This window comes from Phasianus colchicus, chromosome 7, assembly GCF_987193195.1.
Source record: "Phasianus colchicus chromosome 7, bPhaCol1.hap1.1, whole genome shotgun sequence".
Taxonomy (NCBI): Eukaryota; Metazoa; Chordata; class Aves; order Galliformes; family Phasianidae; genus Phasianus; species Phasianus colchicus.
The window spans coordinates 29,759,052-29,778,202 of NC_143442.1; the positions used below are offsets into that span (position 1 = coordinate 29,759,052).

General features: G+C 41.6%; 2 protein-coding genes across 7 annotated transcripts in view; one reads left to right on the forward strand and one right to left on the reverse strand.

Annotated features, from left to right (window-relative positions):
- PMS1 (PMS1 homolog 1, mismatch repair system component) overlaps positions 1-13,348 on the reverse strand; it is a 45,010-nt gene extending 31,662 nt beyond the window's left edge. Inside the window, 5 exon segments of the mRNA XM_031604412.2 lie at positions 4,008-4,171; positions 5,675-5,777; positions 7,784-7,966; positions 10,671-10,818; positions 13,244-13,348. Coding sequence (XP_031460272.2) covers positions 4,008-4,171; positions 5,675-5,777; positions 7,784-7,966; positions 10,671-10,802 — 582 coding nt within the window. The 5' untranslated portion in view covers positions 10,803-10,818; positions 13,244-13,348.
- On the forward strand, positions 12,607-18,684 carry ORMDL1 (ORMDL sphingolipid biosynthesis regulator 1). Of its 6 annotated transcripts, none has more exons than XM_031604418.2 (4): positions 12,607-12,913; positions 15,207-15,400; positions 17,287-17,438; positions 18,527-18,684. In XM_031604418.2, the coding sequence occupies exons 1-4, from the start codon at positions 12,688-12,690 to the stop codon at positions 18,660-18,662; spliced, it is 708 nt and encodes a 235-aa protein (XP_031460278.2). In that variant the 5' UTR covers positions 12,607-12,687; the 3' UTR covers positions 18,663-18,684. The 6 variants fall into 6 exon arrangements, with proteins under 6 accessions (XP_031460278.2, XP_031460283.1, XP_031460279.1 ...); XM_031604423.2 differs by having other exon boundaries at positions 12,775-12,913; positions 15,220-15,400; XM_031604419.2 differs by lacking the exon at positions 12,607-12,913 and adding an exon at positions 13,292-13,403.
- The last annotated feature ends 467 nt before the right edge of the window (positions 18,685-19,151 follow it).

The window sequence follows — 19,151 nt, forward strand, 5'->3', positions numbered from 1 at the left end:
ACAGACATGAAATGGGAAGGAGCAGGTGAAGAGTTGCTCCAGGCAGAGCCCAGCAGCGCTGCTCGTACAGCGCAGCCCAAGCTCACGAAGGGCTAAAACGTGGCATTTCGGGCCGAGGGGTTTGACGTGGCTTCAGCAGTAGCTGACTTTGGAATGTTCTTAGCATGCTTTCAGATAATGTTAACTTTAAATAAACTTGCTGAATACTCGTGTAAATTATTTCCATTTGGCTGTCTCATTATTCAATATGCTTTCAAGGAACATGGTGATGAAAGAAGAAAAATACCTTTCTAACATAACCATACTGGCAAGAGGATCGACATTATCAGTATTCAAAGAATGTCTTGGCAGGATAAACCTTCATAAAAAGAAGGAGCACTAGCTAATCCAAGTTGTCAAAATAGCAATAGTACTTCAAGGGTTGATCTGCAAAGTGATTCATTACTTATTGCTAATGCAAACAAAACATTCTGAGCAGAAACGGGAATTGACTATTCCCTATCAGAAATTCACTGACAGAGTACACCAATGAATAAACCCTAGGAGGACTGACAAAAGGATATCTGTTTTTCTTACGTACTAGAAAACTACCCTAAGGCAGTAAGAGCATCACTCTCAACAGAAAACAAATGGGATGATTAATGGCAATATTTTCATCTGTACTGACACAGACACACTATGTGGCACAACCACAAGAAATCAAAAACAGAAATGCCATTCAGAAGCATAAGGCACACGCTATTAAAAAAAACACACACACACACACAAACCAGTCTAGTGGAAATACAGCATGCAGTCAATGTATTGGGGATACTAAAAATGCATATGCATCTCAAGAATACACACGACTTCCCAAAATAGATTTAATCCAGAATCTGTTACACAACCATTTTCAGGAGCCTAACTTCAGATACATTAATGAAAGTTTCTTCCTCATCACACAATATATTCTTCCTCAGTATGGAAGAGAGCTATGCTTTCTTCCATTCTCATTCCTTATAAAATACAGGACTTTAAGAAGGATTATCTTCAAAGGTACTGGCTTACTGCCTTTGAGCCTTATTTTCAAGAGCTTTCTGAAATGCACTGTACTGTACTACCCTTTCTACATCTTCAAATCATCTTTCCTCGTCTCCTCTGCAGTACCTAATATCTCTGCTACCTCTTTGCTCTTTTAAGTCTTGGAACCTGATCTTACTCCTGACGTCTATCATCTTCTAATGCAGCAGAAAGTATTGGCTCAGCCTCAGGAATCTGAGATTCTAGGAACTCGTCTGAATAACTGGACATACACATTTTTTAAAACTAATATGTAATCCATGTGCTCCATGACAAACAAAGCTATTTGAAAAAAGCAATTCATTTTCCTAGCACACATCAAACAGAAATACAACAGGCACTGCAAAAAATAATAATATTTAAAAAATCACAGATAACCCCCATTCAGTAGTGCATCCTAGCATACATACCCTATAGGATTGGTTAAGGGAAAACCATCTTCCAATTTGACTTAATAATGCTAATGACAAAAGCACTTATCATCTGAAGGAAAATGAATTAAAATTCACATGCTATGAAATAATGGCAAAACAAATGCATGTCAACCTGTTGAAAGTTATGCACTTAAATTACAGCATTTCAAATTTCTGAAAAGGTATGGTGCAATAGGCAGGTTTTATTTTGCAAGAAATGACAAGAGCAGTAGGAATATGAGAACATGTATTCAAAGGTTGGGTTTTTTTTCCTGTTTTTGTTTGGTTTTTATACTGTTCAGATTATTTTACAGCAGTTACACGTGTGCAGACAAACAACATTTCCTATATGATGTCTTGGGCCTTTGATTCTCCCAGCTCAACAACAGCTACTGAGCGACCTCTTGTGTTTAAACCTATCTGAGCAGTTTCTTTTTTATTATTTTTTCTTTGTGAATAAGTTAAACGCACATAAGGGCAGCAGTGCAAAATCTCTGTCATTTCAATGAACATATGCTGCCTGCAGATAACATACCTACTGATTCATTCTACCAAACTTAGCATTGAAGAATTTACCTCTGAAGCAAAGAGGATGGGCAGATTTCGTGTATTCCTAGCAAACAGAGAGTTTGATTTGTAATATGGAGGTGCCACTTCCTAAGCTGGGCTGCTGAGACTACCACCTGAAAAGAGCCTCAGTTAGCTGCTATATGAGTTCGGTTTTCAGCATCCAAGTATGCAGTGACAACTGAAACAGTCCTCTGGTCTCTTCCACTTTACACCAGAAAACCATGCAATAACCTCTATTTGTAAGAATACTGATCTACAGAAGCATCACATACGTCAATAGATAATACCCATTTGTGGTATTTTCTCGGGTTTTGTTTACATGATCACAACCACAGGCTCTCACAGTGTACATTCTCATCACTGTTTTTCCCTCCTAAACATTCTCATTTTCAGCTTGCTGTTTTCCTCTACTTCAAAGTACAATTTCACTGTTAAAAATACTTTCAACTTTCAGAATCTGAACAAAATGTTTGTATGTGTACAGAGATAATCTGATGATAAAACATCGCTATAATGCATTTCACAACCATCACCTTCAACATAACCAAGACAGTCTGAGGACACTGGCTGCACTCTTTCTTTGTCAGCAGCAACAAGATAGATTTGTAGAACAGAGGCACTAACATCTCTGTGTGCATCAACAGGAATTTCCAAACAGCTGGGAACACACAAAATCTGTATCAACCATGCAATAGATGTCTAGTTCAAAAAGGTCAACAACCACAATGTGAACAACCACATTCTACAATAAAAAAGATGTTTCCTCAACACAGAATGTCAAACTTCAGGTGCGTGATAGAAGATAAACTATAGTCACACAGGGAAAAAAGAGGTTCATAAAGGTACAGTTGATGTACTGTACTAAGACCTTGCAGCAATCAACAATAGTAAATAAGAGCCCCAGCTTAGCCACAGAAAAATTTCACCACACCCATCAAAGAGGGAAAAGCCACACCACCAATTAAATCCAAAATTAGTTTTATTAACCAATACTTAACATCAATTCTGTGAAGCACTGCTAGATATGTCAGAGTGCTTAATGCAACCTAAGTGCAAAACCCTGCAGTCTGTGGTTTCAAACTTTCTGTAATCTCAGTGAAATAAGACTGAAAGTAGTTACTCAGCTTGGGAATACAAATTCAGTAGCTACAAAGCTGGCTTTTTTGTTTTTGCTTTTTTTCTTCACTAAGCTACACTTAGAGATATGTGGAAATACAGACATGTATATATGCCATCAGAACATGTTAAGCAGCTCCAGAAACAGGCGGACAACCTATTGTCTTTTCAAGAAAGCACAATGGTACTCATCATTTCTACTGAGAGGGAACTCAACTGTGAATGTTTGGTAGTAAAGAGAAACTGCTTAAAACAGATTAATAAATGTGGAAAGTAAGAGGGTCAAGAACAAAAGTAGTCTAGAACAGGGAAAGAATTGCTGAGGGGTCTGGCCAGGAGATGTCACTCTCTACTTTATAGCAACATGAGAATTCTTTAGCCTAACTTTCCTCCCATGTCTCAAAAGCAGGAGCACAGACAAAAAAATAAGCTACGTGCAATTAGGGCCAGGTAAAGGAGAATCACCCAACATGTCACTTCCGTAGCTGTATGTTTCAATGACTGTTCAGTCGCCCATGAAGCCAAAACAGTCCCCAGAAAGCCTCCAAATTTGATCCGCCTCCTCAATAGCAAACAACTGGCTCAATTAGCTTAAACTACTAGCATAGGAGACAACATATATACTTCATACATCTATCCACAGTACCTGCTGGAGCAGACCAAAAGGCAGATTTGAGCCTGAGTCTTAGAAATTTTTAAGATAAAAATCTGTAACCATCCTAAAACATACATATACAGAATGAAGTGAAAGTCCAACACTAATCTATGATGAAAGATAATTCCTAGGGATTAACAAATTCATCAGAAAAAGACACTTAGCACAGCTGACAGAGAAATAATGATTATTACCTTATTATGTACAAAGGTTATTCTCAGTTCTGGCTTTATGATGCCGTATGCTATCAGGAGGTCCTGGACTTTTTTCAGTTCTTCCTTACATTTTTTATTTGTTGAGTAAAACTGTTTTCTCACAGGAAGATTCTTAAACAACTTGAGGACTGTTACTGTTGTACCTACAGCAGGTGACGAAAAAACAAGCAGACATTATACTGAAAGCATATCACCATCTGGATAGAGAGGAAACTTTGTGTATCCTTGAAGAGCTCTGTCTGTATACCACTGCATGCAAATAAACCCTAACTACACCAAATTAGATTACTAGATAAAATTAACTTAATGAAAAGAAATATCAGTTTGCAGTCACCTCATGAAAATAAGTACCAACATAAGCTTGGATTCCCCTCCTTTGTCTGGAGTTATGATTGCAGCTTTAAGCATTCATTTGTACACACTAAGAGTATTTAGAATCGGCCATTAATTAAAGCCAAAGACTCTTTGAGTGCACATTAAATTAACCACTTTATCAATGAAATTTAACAAACTTAGAAACCAATTAGGCACATCTGGAGGCAAAGGAATGTTGAGCTCCATTAAGGCCTTTTGCTGTCATTCCCATTAGGGTATACCTGAAAGGCATATATGTGGTGAGAAGAGAGGTATTAATCTACCATTATAATCATGCAAATTCTTATCCTACAAAGATATTGCAAAGTACTAAAGAGATGGCATGGCATTCATTTTTCAATACCAAATATTAAACAATCTTGACAAAACACAAACCCATGCAATTCACAGGCTCCATAAGGGGCTCTCTGGCTGTGGAAAATGCTACAGCCTGAATCTTAAAAAGATTCTTTCGTTAAAATTAACTGTCTATACTGTAGAGTTTTCAGATTCAGCTCCTTCTATAAGAGTTGCCCATTAACTAGCCCTAGGCAGCTTTTTCTGAGTCAAGGGCTCCCTGCTGCCAGTCAGCCAACCAAGTAAGAGCCAGGTCTAGCAGGGAGGCTTTGCTCAGGTTGTACAAGGCACTGCACCCATCACAGGGCAGAATACTGACAAGGAGCTTCTGAGGCTCAACCAGAATGTGCTAAGGATGATAACAGATGTATTGTTAGAGGAAAGCAGCAACTGCTTTCTCATAAGTCTACCTTAATCATAAGAAAGGAGCAATCACCTCTTCTGGGGCAACAAATAGCTGAACAGAGTACAAAGAAAGACCAATGCTATCCCAAACCCACACCATGTCTGAATACTAAGGCCACTTGTGAGGTGAGAGCAACCTCAATACTTCACACACCCAAATTTCTGGAGACACGACTTTACTAGGTTGGTCCAACAGCCATGCTGCTTCCAGGTGCTCCCTCACATAGGAGTAGGGCAACTCTTTCTCTCTCCAGAATTTTTACAGGTTTTTTATTTCCACTCTGTTGGCTTGAAGAAGAGAGTCAGATAAGGCAGAACTAGTTTAAAATTACTATCTAAGGCAACTTCTGAGATGTTATTTCTTATGCTAACAACACATTCTTGGCTGACAGACATAAGGCAAGAGATGTTTACAGCTGCCAAGATCTCATACACAGCCTCTAAACACAGAACAGATATTTTGACATCAAACAGAGCTCCAAAGAAACAAAATCCTTGTCACAACAGAACAGTAGAACATGATATCCTACCTTGGCCAAGATGGGAAGGCTTTTGGGAAGTTACATGCCCATTACTATCCAAAACATACTGAGTGCTGATATCATCATCAGCTGTCTTTGTTGTGACCAAAACCTGTGAACAATAATAATAAAATCATGTTAATCAAGGATTCAAAATGATCAGAATGAGCTTAAATAAGCTTTGCTATCACTCTTAACAGTGTATTATTTCAGTCACCACAATTACATGTAATTCGTTTATAAAATTCTTCGCCTTCAGGTGTTTCTTTGTCACAGAAAACATTCTGCATTATCACTCATTTTCCCACCCATTTAGTCAAAAGCTACACATTTCCATTACAATGCTACACAGTATAAACTGTTCCTAATACCTACAACGCATACTTCTTTGTCTTCTACTCTAAACACAAACAAACAACTAAGTCAACTGATAATTTTGCATTTTCAACCTTCAAGAGACAACATACTGTGAGAGCTTCTTAAATTCAGGTGAGATTACACAAACGTAATTACTATCAAAGAGTGTATTAATTTTCCACACCCAGTGTATCTGGCAATCGTGAAACCCTATGTTTTGTAAACTGCTAAGGTAAGACATACATCATCTTTAGTAAGACCAGTTACACTCCAGTAGTTCAGTAAAGTTGCAGCTCTGTGAGTTCAGCTACCAATACTTTGAACAAAGAGCCAGTATGCTTTAAGCACCCGGGAAACATAAAGGTTATTACTCATAGAGAGCTTCAGGATGTTTTGGTTTATTTTAGTTTCCTCATATGAATCATTCTGAATTCAGCCATGCCTCTGGAGAGAAAAACAGTAATTGATTAATTGGAAACAACAATATTACAGGTCTAGTTATGGGCTGGTAGTAACGTACCTCTTAACTGAAACTTCAGGGGGCAGTTTGGGTAGGCAGAATGCAATTAATGCCAGGAGCATTTCATTACCATAATTACTGATCCCCACATTAACGTAATACCTACTATAGTACTCAATAGACCAGTCAGACCAACTCCTGTATCTTATGAAACGCAACACAGACTGATTAAATGCTCAGTACAGATGGCATCCTGCCCTGACAACTCATGAGGACCACTGAAATCTATCATCATCTGCCAGCACACCGCCACTTCTGAAAGCACACAACCCACTCCCGCTTAGTGCAACGTGAATGTAGCCCAAGGTAGCAATGAGTCTGACTCTCTCACCCTCTGACACTTCTCCTGACCTCGAGAGCTGACAGTTCCCATCAGACACTGATCTCAGTATCTTCCTGCAGTATCTAATCCTTGGGAAACAGAAAAAAAATTCCAAACTTGACCCTGTCTCAGTGCAAAGACAGAAAGGCAGCGAACCATGGAACAGGTAGATGCTGTGTGCTTCACAGTATGAACATCTCTCAGATGGTTTTGAACCAACTTCCTTTTAGTCTACAAATTAAATCTTAAATATCAGTACACTGTCAATGTCAGCACTGTTAACACAAAAATATGGATCAGACTCAGGTAGGCCAGGGAGCAGGTTCCTGTTTACTCATAAAGACAACCGTTTGTGCAACTGCAGTCATGTGCATGTCAAGGAACAATATGGACTGCAACAAGATCCCATGACTGTTGATCACTTAGATAACATCAAGGCAGAAATCCTTACTAGAACTGCAGCTATGTGGGCCATCAGCGTCCTGAAGCAATATCTTCCGGCCGCCATCTGCTGCTTCTTATTTTGAGTTAGCTCAGTTCAAGTAGTAAACTCAGCCAAGCTTTTAGATATCATAACAGTAAGGGGGGCAAAGCATTATTCCAAGGAATCACATATCTATACCCTGATATGACAGAAAAGGACAAGGAAACACTAAGCAAACAGTCTCTGATGGATTCTTGCTGAGGAAAACAAATGCAGCACTGGTATAACCAGTATGACAGTATGCAGGACACTAACAAATCTATATTGCTTCCTAACCCTTATGATAGGGGTGGGGAAAGGCAGCACATACAAACCAGACTGTTCCAAAAACAAGTTCCCAGCGGCTGCCAGAACAGTTTAAAGACTTTGCAGTGATACTTTATTAAAACTTTCACATATGCACGCAAATCACAACACAGCAGTCCAGCCACTCACCTCTGATACGCAACAAATTGATCCCAGGGCTTCCCCACGGAAACCATATGTTGTCAACCTTTCAAGATCCTCAGAAGAGTTTATTTTTGAGGTGTAGTGTTTAATTGCCATAACAGGAACATCAGCAACCTTGATTCCATTACCATTGTCTCTTACTTCTATTTTGTCAAACCCATAATTCTCCTAAATATAAAAAAAACAACAGCAATGGATTGCTAAAGTGGAGTAATGTATTAAGGCACAAACAAAGCAAACGCAAGCACTGCTTCTCTTTCAGTATTTCAGTATAAGTGAGTACTTGTCATTTCAATAAACATCTGCATAAGCAGATAAAACTCCAACAACCCAGGTAATTAGGAGAGCAGATAAATGAAAGAACTTCAGATTCTCTAACATCTCAAACTCAGACACAGCAAACAAATGCTTCGTTCCAGCCACACTACAATCCGCACATATAAATGACATCCAAAAAAGAAAAAAAATCACAAGCAGGAGGAGAAAGTGAGTAGAACTGCAGGATCACTAAGTAAACTTCTTTCCCAGAAGCCATGTGTGGCTCTTTGAAAAGATTATGATCTATTGTCCAGAAAAGTGTGCTGTAGCATGTGGTACGTTGTGGCAATCATACAACTGGTTTGCTTTCAAAAAATGTCTCGACTGAGCAGTTTCCATGTTTCCATAGCCCACTGATGCTGTGCAGAGCACACGACGGGGGATCTCAAAGGATGACTGTTTAGACAAACTCACCACGTTGCTCCACCTGGACACAGCCTGGAGGCAGTTAAGGAAAACGTAACGTACTTACAGGTCACTTCTCAAAGAAAAATGAATGCAATGCAAAACAAACTAAAGAGAATACATGTATTCACATACAATCTGTGCTATGAAACATCAAAAGCTTCTGAAGTAGGCTGAGAACTATAATATTTAGTTGATATGCACTACAAATGTGGATATGTTTTCCTTTCCATATTAATCAATGGTGCTATGTTCAGGTTATGTTCAGATTGAAAAACAATGTTTTTGCTAATATTTAAATCAACCTCCTGCTGGAGAACAACATGGAAGCTCTGATATACCCGAACTGGGCAAAAAATCACATCAAGACATAGAAAAAGAAAATCTCCCACTCTGCTGTAGTATGTTACAATGCACGGTTTCTGCATTTTACTACTGTGTTCCATTTCAATCTTTACAACCATGCCATTTATCTGCTTTGGAAAAAAGACTGAGCAGATTTATCTTCTTCAACTTGAATCAAAATGTTACTGAACAAATTTCCACTTCAATCCTAATATTATTCACTTTTATTCAGGCACATTTACTTAAAATATTATAGCATTAAAACTTGGTATTCTGTAACACCACCCTCTCATGCTAAATGGCCTAAATGCCACATGATGCTATAAGATCTTTAAATTACTCTAACAGATCACTGCTGCCAAGACATGCAACTCCCTCCTCTTTTAATCACAGCTTCATGGTCCCATCTCTGCTACCCATTAGAACTCACGGAATCACACAATCATAGAATCATTTGAGTTGGAAGGGTCCTTTAAAGGTCATCTGGTCCAACTCGCCTGCAATGAACAGGGACATTTACACTAGGTTGGGTTGCTCAGAGCCTGGTTCAGTCTGGCCTTGAATGCCTTCAGGGACGGGGCATCCACCACCTCTCTGTGCAGCCTGTTTCAGTGCTTCACATTAACTTTCTGCAAATCAATTAAGATCAATTCAGCTTGTTAAAATGGCACAAACAATCCACTTTTCTCATTGGCCTTCAGCATTAGCAAGATGAACAGATCATGAAAGGCAGAAAGGCCTAGCAATGCCAAGCATGTTGTTTTAGGTCTTTACTTTTCAGGCAACCAGATGGATCAGCTGTTCAGTGAAACTTCTCATCCTGAGCTAAACTTCCTCTAAGAGGGATGTAAGAATTAAAGCTTCCACTTTCTGCACTGGAAAAGAGAAGCAAAAACAACTGTCTGCCTTTTACAACAGCCACTTCATGTAACGTTAACAAACCTGTAGCTGAGATCCCTACTTCCTGAATCCTAATTCTGCTCTAAATAATAACAAAGGCTGTTGCTCATTTACTCTATTAAACTAGAACACGCAGGTGTAAATCAGACTTTAAAGATTATTCTCATAAATTCCTTTGTCAGAGCTCAGTCAGGTAAATTGATAAGACTGGTGCCTGTGTAGTCTCTTTACTCCTAGTAAAGAGGAGCAGATTCCAGCATACTTTAACCCAAACCCAGGACATCTCATCAAGAATAAAACCATGACTCCATATGCTTACTGCACAGTCATGCTACTGGGGTAGCTGACCCTGCTGCTAACAAAGCAGGTTCCAGCATGTTTGTCTTTCTAATAGCAACACAGTGGAGGTTCAAATTAACAAATAGATATCACGTAATGTCCTGGCCACAGTTCAATTTTTAATCAAATGACTGGGTTTATATTGTAATGGACGCAATATCGCATTATCTAAAGCTATACTACAAGCTCACATGTTTCCCTGTCTTGTGTAAAAGCTGGCTGACACATCAGGCAAAGACACTAAATAACATCACCCACTGGAGTTTGGTTGATCAAGTTAGCAAGGATACAGACCTGTCCAAGACTTCAAGCTATTCCTTGCCACTACAATGGCTTCTGAGAAATACCTCACCTGCATGTCAACTCCTCAACGTATGCCCGTCCACTGACTTATCAGGGAACTGATTTTGGACTATTTTTGTTTCAGGTTAAAATAGATACTTATAAAGAACACTAAGTTCTCTCACACCACAGCAATGATAACCTGAAAAATACATTGGCAGAGAAACAACTTTCCCAGCCCCTTCTTTCATACATGAGTGTACAAGAAGGAGAGGGGCCTTACCAGTCTAATGTCAATAGCTGTGGCACAGGCATCCAAGGAGTTTTCTATCAGCTCCTTCACCACACTGACAACTGATGTAATCACTTGAGAACTCGAAAGCAGACGAACGGTTTCTGCTGACAGCTGCTTCATGGTGGAACTAGAGAAGCTGCATAGAAAGATACAAGAAATAGAATGGAAAAGACACATTAGAAATACACATTTCTAAATATGTGAAACATAACATTAAGGCTAAAGAGTAATGTTGTAAAGACACATTTGGACAGTGCTTTCTCTGCAGTCAGTGGCAGTTTGACTTGCGGAAGGAACAATATACCAGAGTCCAGAATAGAAAATACTTTCTGAAGCAGACTAAACTTCTATCCCCAAAAAAGTTCAAAAATTCAGAGATATATTGAGCAAAACAGTATATTACCCCACGTTTACCAAGCCATTCCTCTAAACTACTGTAACAAGTGGTTATGCTCTTGTGATTATAACAGAAAAGACAGATTGCGTGGTAACCCACAGTACTAATCAGAAACATCTTCAGGCAGCATATCTATCTGCACCATGTCTAATTCTAGCACTGATGACAAAATCCAAGGATTTTGAATCTTCACTATTTTTTCCCCAAACTCCTGGTTTTATTTTTTCCCTGCTTTTGAAATTTCTGAGCTCAGCTCTGCTGTGTTCTGCATACAGTTCCCAGCAGCCAAAAATTCAAGAAATATGACCTCTTTCTGCTTTGGGGCTGGGGAAGAAGGTGGGGACAGCATAGTGAGAAAAAGGCGCATTAACTGGCATTGTGACCTCTTGGCAATGAGGAAAAAAAAGCCAAATCTTCTGCACTCATACCTTACCTTTCTTACCAGATTTACTGCATGCCCTCAGGCGGGTCACTTTATTCCTGTGTATTCCACATGGAAATAAAGATGCCCCATAGTATAATAAGACAATAGAGATGCTCTTCTCAATGGAAACACTTACAAAGGGCTACAAAACTCCAGCTGTGTTATACATGGTAACACTGCCATGAAGATGGTAAGTGGATCTGCAAATTTTTGCAGGTATTAAACGTTAAGTATGTACATAGGCCTAATTAACCAATATCCAACTGAAGTCTTTGCTGATCCTTGTAGTATGACACAAAAAACTCAACCATATTTTTTCACACATATGAGAAAGGTGGCAGAAAGAGCATGACCAGCTCTTTGCATCTCAAGAATGGTTTGAGCACTATAGCACCCTGACCTTCAAGGAACACCTCACTTTTGTACCCTAATGTGAGACATGGAAGGCCACTATTTGTACTGAAAGGCAAACAAAGCCCACAACACTGGGCTCCTATTGCATCCGTTCAAGCAACCTGGTGGAGGATAGCCTGACTGGTCCTGACTGCACAACCAGCATCCAGCCTGAGGCTATGAGCACATGGGGAGGAATGGAGCAGACCCAGCCAGGATAGCAGGAAGGTGTGCAGGCAGGGCACTGCAGCCAGCCCCCAAAGCAGGACTATCTTGCAGGGTCTGTGCCGCTGGCACAACAAGCACACAGCACTTCTCTGCCTTGAGTGCCTTCTCAGAAGAACTACTCAACAGAAAGGGCCAAGCAAATACACGGCTACTTGGGCAAAACAAACTCAACCTACGGTGTTTGAAGAGGAAGCAGAATGAGCACTTTTCTGAGAACAGCTGCAGAATTTTTCTTTTTATACATAGTAGTTACATTCCAAAGAGAATTTGCCCTTCAGATGTGGCAAAACGATCTGACAAATCAGTTTTCCACCAAACAGTCAAAGAGAAGGAACACAGGGTGAGGCGTGTTGCTAAATACGGGCCAGCATTAATCATTCACACAACTTCTGCACACATCCACACGTCACACAGGACTCCTGCACAAAGTGTTTGCTGATTTATTGCCAAGTTCCAACCTGGAGCCGGGTATCTCCGTGAAAAGATGCTGACAAAGGGCAGGGAGGAGCTGAAAACAACAACGCCGCAGATCACAGAGACAAACGTTCTATGAGCTGTTCGTGATGCAGGAATTAGAGAGAGGAAGCAGCTCTGAGTCCGTTCCCTGGTCCCAAACCTCACCGTCAGCGTGCGTGAGCAGCACACGGCCACGCCTGCTGCCTCTTGGGTACCACTTCTGGCGCCCGCTGCGTCGGAAACAGGCAAATAAACAGAGAAGCATGCGTGCACGGAGCTCACAGCACCTGCAGCAAGCGAGGATGAGGGCAAGGCGGGGTGACGGATCTCTAGGTTTGTCCGGCAGCGCGCCGCGTTCCAACGGCCGCTTTCCTTAACGGCTCCCTGCGCTCACGTTCGGCCGCGCGTGTCAGAAAAGAGGCGAATCCCCGCCCGCACCCCCACGCCGCGCCCTGCCCCACACGGCGGCCCTTCCCGCCCGCACGGCGCCCCGCCCCACGGCTGCAGGCCCGGGCCTAGGCCCAGCAGCGCGGGAGGCGGCAGCTGCCCGCGCTCCGAGGAGCGCCCTCTTCTTCTCTTTCTTCTTCTCCTCCTCCTTCCCGCTCCCCGGCCGGCAGCCCGCCCGGCCCCGCCGCGCCCCTCCCGTCCCGCAGCCCCCCGTACCTGCGCGTCCCGCTGCCCCGTGGGCGGCGCGGCCCGGCCCGGCCCCTCCCCGCGCGGAGCCCTGCCCACGGGGCGGCCGCCCGGCCCCACCTGCGGCCGCGCTTCTCCTCGGCGCCGCTGGTCGGAGAGCGGGCGGCGGAGCTCCCGCAGCGCCGGAAAGGTGGGGCGGCGCCCGGGACGAGCGGGAGGGACGCGGGCCGTCGGCGGTGCGCGGCCGGTGGCGGCGGGAGGGAGCCGGGGCCGTTCTTCTGCGCTGGCGGGGCGGCGAGCCGAGGCCGTCAGTGTCGCGGTGCTGCCGTCCTGCGGGACCGGAGGTCGGGCTTTGCGGCTGTGAATGTCGGCGTCCCCCGAGTTACGGGGACGCGGAATGACGGAACGGTCGGGTCGGAAGGCAGCTCGCAGCCCGACCGGCCCCAGCTCCTGCCGCGCGCTGCCCGCCCGCAGCTGCTCAGCCCGCACGGCGCCCGCGCAGCCCCGCGTTGGCACCTCCGCAGGCTGGGCACCGCGGCTCTCCGGGTTGTTCGATCCGCTGTGTCCACAAGTTCCGCGGTGAGCGGATGACGGGCTGTGAGATGCTTTCTGGTCACGCGCTGTTCGGCACAGCCGTGTCGCCTCGCCGCCTTCTCACCCGTGTGCCGATTCCACGCACGGCACGTAGCAGCACACGCTTCTACCCTGCGGCTGTCGCCGGCAGCCCTGCGAGGCAGCTGTCCTGTGGCAGTCCTGGGTCGCAGGTGTGTTTGGCCGCAGAGATATGTCTGTATGGGGCCTTGAATGAGCACCGTCTGGTGGAAGTAGAGAAGCTAGTTCCAATTTCTTAAGCCAAAATACAGCTGGGTTTCTGGCAGTAGGAAAGAAAACACAGGAATGCAGTAGATGAAGAACGTGTCCGGCTGATTAAATGAGAGATACAGAGGATAAAATAGGTCCAATATATCAAAATACAGTACTATGAAATGGTTTGCAACAAAGGGTGATTATAATTGGCATCGCCGCAGTTCAATTTCAGGTTCCTCACATCTATTTTCATATTACCAACTACTGTTAATGCGTGTTTTACACACATAATACACACATCATAGTGCATTAATATGTGGTGTTACAGATATGATAATGCTCTGTAATACTGAACAAATACCAGAAACAAACTTACTTAACGACAACAACAAAAAAAAGCCAACTATTTCTGCCAGTTAATGTTCCTGTCAACTGATTCAGAAGGCAGTTAGCAGTTCTCTATCCCAGCCCCATAAACACTGAAATGACTATTTATGTTTCATGAAATGAAACAAACTTTTTTCTAGTACTTAATACTAATTGTAGTACACCAGGCTGATCTCCTAAAGAAAAGGGGATTAGAAATTGTGTTGTGTATGTTTGCGTACATCTGTCAGTAGAAACCTTCTGAGCCTTTGGCTATTATCAGATAAAAACAGCAGGGTAAGAGTTCCAAAACCTGCAGGGGATGGAAATCTGAGATCTGATCTCATGCTACAGAAAAAGTAGGAATAAATTCTTCCTAGCAACAGGTTGCCAGGCAGGTAGTATATGCAGAATTCCCAAATAGCCGTAACGTGGGTGAAATGAGGGAAAACTGATGAGAATGGGAAAGAACAGTTGATATTAGTGGTGGAAGAAAGGAACTTAAGGGATAAAAGTTACAAAGATTGGTCTCCTTATTGGTTTACACCTTGCCCTTGTGACAGCACAGTTCACTAATCCCACATCACCCTGTTGTGGCAGACCTGGTGGTGTTTGTATTTGTTTGTTTGTGAACAAACAGTCCCAACAGTCCTTTTGTAGTGATTTCTTTATAATTCGTACTTCACTTGAAGCTCTTGAGGTACGCTTTAGTTTGTGTGCAGTGTTCATTCCAGACCTACTTATTTAGCAGCCTCTTTCCTAATTTGGAGCTGCATGTGTTAGATACCTCTATGATACAGTAGTCTCACTTGAGGAACAGTTCTGTTCTGTAGGGTAAAAATGAATGTCGGAGTGGCGCACAGCGAGGTGAATCCAAACACACGGGTGATGAGCAGCCGTGGAATGTGGCTGACGTACACGCTTGGAGTTGGCCTGCTTCACATCGTCCTGCTCAGCATTCCTTTCTTTAGTGTCCCTGTCGCGTGGACTTTAACAAATGTGATTCACAACCTGGTGAGTACCCTGTCTTGTTGAAAAAGTGGTTCAAACATACTTTTAAAAGCAGGTGAAAAGAGGAATAGCTGTGCTGTGTGGGTACTGAAACCAAAAATGCCTGTTTGTGGCTTAGCCACTGTTAAATGGGTTGGCTCATCTGGGGAGGAGGAGTGATAGAGGATCACCTTAGATTTAAGCATAAGGGCTTTGAGATATTTTGTATTTATTAATCCAGTAAATGTAATATATAAAAAAGAGTATTATCTATTAATGTTTCTATATAAATCTGTTTGTATCTGAAGATGTTTGATTTCAGTGCTTTAGATGATACTTTTCCTTGGATGGAAGCGTTTGTGTTCTTTTTCTTGCTTCAATTTCTAGTCAAACCAGACAAATTTTAGCTCTGAATGACTTCAGTGCAGAACTCTGTCACTATTCATGATATGGGAAAAAAAAAACAAAACATTGTATTTGGGAAGATTCGATCACATTAACCCAAGCCCTGAAACCATTTCTTATTTAGTGGATTGTGATATGAATTATGACTTCAGCTTCCAGAGGCTTTTGCATACAGAAGACCCTGAAAATCTTTCTCTCTCTTCTCCCCAGGCTGCTATAATTCTGTTGTAATCATTCAAATAATAAGAATTAATTAATATTTCCCAAATGCCTTACTGAATTCATGTAGGTTGTTATAATGACAGCAGGGATGATAGCATGCACTGGCCAAGTAGTTCTCTAATGGAATGCAGAAGATGGATATAAACTGTACTTTGGGTATTGGAGCATTTAAATGGCAATTTTTGTTTAAAATTTTTTATATATATATATATTTATCTTGGAATGTGGAAAACTTCTAGCTGACATTAAGAGCAATTTAAATGGTTCTTTCTGCACGTATTAGTGCAAAATGAAATGTTGAGTAAGCATTTGGATGTCCTGAAAGTGTCTTTTTGGTTATTAAAATTGAGGTGCTGGAAAAAGCATGAATCAAATAATTAATTAAGCAAAATAATTCTCCAGTAGACATCCAGACAAGAGGCTGTTTCAAAAACAGATAATTGATCAGCTTTCATCTCCTTCACAAGACTTCAGAAAAGTGAGATTTTTTTTTTTCTGGATAAAGTGTTCCATCTCTGTGCAGGAGAAGTGAATGTACCTGGAATAATGCTGAACTCTGATATTTTCTGGTAGAGACTCTTGGTTGGAGTTGGCAAATAAACGACAAATGATTGAAATGATTGTTAAAATTGGAAGCTTTGCTCATTTGTTGAAACTCGGCTCTCCTATCTGGAATTGACAGCTGCTACTTTATCTTTCAGAACAGGCTAGCCATAGCATCCTTCCAACAAAAAGTAACAAAGAAACTAACACGGTTAAGGAGATGGACAGATGATGTTCAACAGGTGGCTGGTATTCAACTTCCAAGCATCTGAAGCTAGTGGGAGGCTGAGGAAGCTTTCGGAAGTTCTTGTAATATTGCCAGTATTCACCAGGTGTAGATTTCTACTTTTTGCAAACTCTGCCTCATAACTCAATTTCATATTGTGTTAGGAAAGCAGCAACATAAATCAGCCCAGAACTTGCTACAGTGCTTGTGTAAATTCTGTTGACTTCATGGGATCTTTGCCATCTAATGTAGAAGACGAAGCATTGCATTGTGGCTCACATAGACTTATGCTTTCATGCCAAATGTGCCACTGACTGCGTAACTTCAAGCAAAGCACTTCTTGGCTCTTCTTTGCTCTTCTGTAATTTGTTATTTCAGGTTAGCAGCTCTTTTAGGTGAGAATTCATTTACTCTTTTTTCTTTGTTTTGTTTGTTTGTGTTTTGCAATGCATTGAACAACGTAGCAATTACGTAACAGCTAGAAGTACCAATGTATTCATTTATTTTCCTCCAGGGAATGTATGTCTTCTTGCATGCAGTAAAGGGGACTCCTTTTGAAACACCTGATCAGGGGAAAGCGAGGCTCCTGACACACTGGGAACAACTGGACTATGGAGTACAGTTTACATCTTCAAGAAAATTCTTCACCATCTCTCCTATAATTCTGTGAGTTCTAAACTATATTGTGAATGAAGTGAGTCATAAAACCATGGCTTCAAAAGCCTCCATTAAATGAGTTGCAATTTACTTTACTTTTCTTTTTTTTTTTTTTTTGCTTGTATCTACATCAAAGATGTAAGGAGTACATATTTACAGGCCGCAGAGTCAACAATCTTCCTGCAGTTTTCAACGCTAATTCAAAGTACTGAAGTTGAAGTTTGTAAATAGTTATTAATAGAATGGGTTTTAAAGATTAGAAACCTTATGAGAAAACCTATCAACTCTTGAAGTTCTTTAGAAGATTGTGAAGTTGTAAATATTGAAAAGCTAAGCTAATTGTCTGCTAGTGCATGTCCATTACTTTGCAGTAGTTGCTAACCATTCCGTAACTTGTCATTTGTGAGGAATGCAGCAGTCCTCACCGAAGGGGATCCAGAGTATTACAGACTGCCTTCTGTTTACACTAGTTATGTAAATAGGCTGATTGGAAATTTTGCACCACCTGTTTCTGTTGACAAAAGTATGGTTGCATAACTGAAAGAAATCTGATACGTATTTAATATCCAGATCTAAAAAAATCATTTTGTTTTTCCTAAAAGGAAGTTGTCTGCTTGCTTGGCAGGGTTGAGGGGTGACAGGGAAGGTACAGTATTCTGCATAGAAAATTGTCTCACAACGAAAAGAAATGGGAATAAACATGTGTAACTGCTCAAAAAAAAAAAAAAAAAAAAAATCCTCTTACTTCAAAGATAGTTTCCAGTAGGAATGCTGTACTTACAACACTTGTACGCAACTCTTCACACATGCCTAAGAAGCTGAATAAATGTTTCCTGTTTGCTGTAGGGAAAACAACACACTGCTGTGTCATTTCTGTAGAGTTGTTTTTTAGCACTTTGAGGAGTATGGGAAGAAGATACTTAGTCTATCATACCATTGTATAACATTGTAGAACCTAAGATGAGGTATTTAATACAAGAACACATCCATGGTTAATCGGTAAAATATCACTGTAGCATCTTTTTCCAGCCATGCTTTCTTGGTGTGTTTGTGGATAAGGGTGTCAGCAGTTAAGCTTGCTCCCTTTTCTCCTGCAGGTACTTCCTGGCGAGTTTCTACACAAAATATGATCCGACACACTTTATCTTCAACACCACCTCTCTTCTGACAGTGCTTATCCCCAAGCTGCCACAATTGCACGGTGTTCGAATCTTTGGCATCAATAAATACTAGACATAAGGTGTGATGCTGACTGATCCTGACACGGATTCTGCTTCTCGGGCAAAGGAAACGAATAATCTGCTGTTATCTAATTGTATTCAATGAGAGATGCTTTCACATCTGAGATACAATTACTACTTCCTTGCAGCACTATCTGGGGTGAAAGTTGAGTTTCTAAGATGCCTTCAAATACTGAAATGTGGGTAGGAAACTTCTAGATGGAAGATTTCCTGAACTTGAAGGCAGGCCCAGCTCTACGGTGTAATCAGTACCACGAGTAGATGTAGGTCTGGCTGAGGCAGGTAAGGGAGGTGTGAATAACTGCTGAAATGGTGAGTGATGTTTCAGCAGCGCCAGTCAGCCGTGACGCAGATGGTAACTTGCTGTATAAATCCAGCCTCCATTCAAAGGACTGGCAAAACTTTGTAGATAGGTGAAAGTAGCTGGTTCCTGCTCTGTGGATCATGAACGGGTGTGTTTGTTACTGCATTATACACGATT

Excerpts from the sequence above, each read along its gene's own strand:
- ORMDL1 (XM_031604418.2), top strand. The coding sequence starts at position 12,688 with ATGCAGGAATTAGAGAGAGGAAGCAGCTCTGAGTCCGTTCCCTGGTCC. Across the intron at positions 15,401-17,286 it reads CAAATGTGATTCACAACCTG|GGAATGTATGTCTTCTTGCA; the intron begins GTGAGTACCCTG and ends ATTTTCCTCCAG. Across the intron at positions 17,439-18,526 it reads ACCATCTCTCCTATAATTCT|GTACTTCCTGGCGAGTTTCT; the intron begins GTGAGTTCTAAA and ends TTTCTCCTGCAG.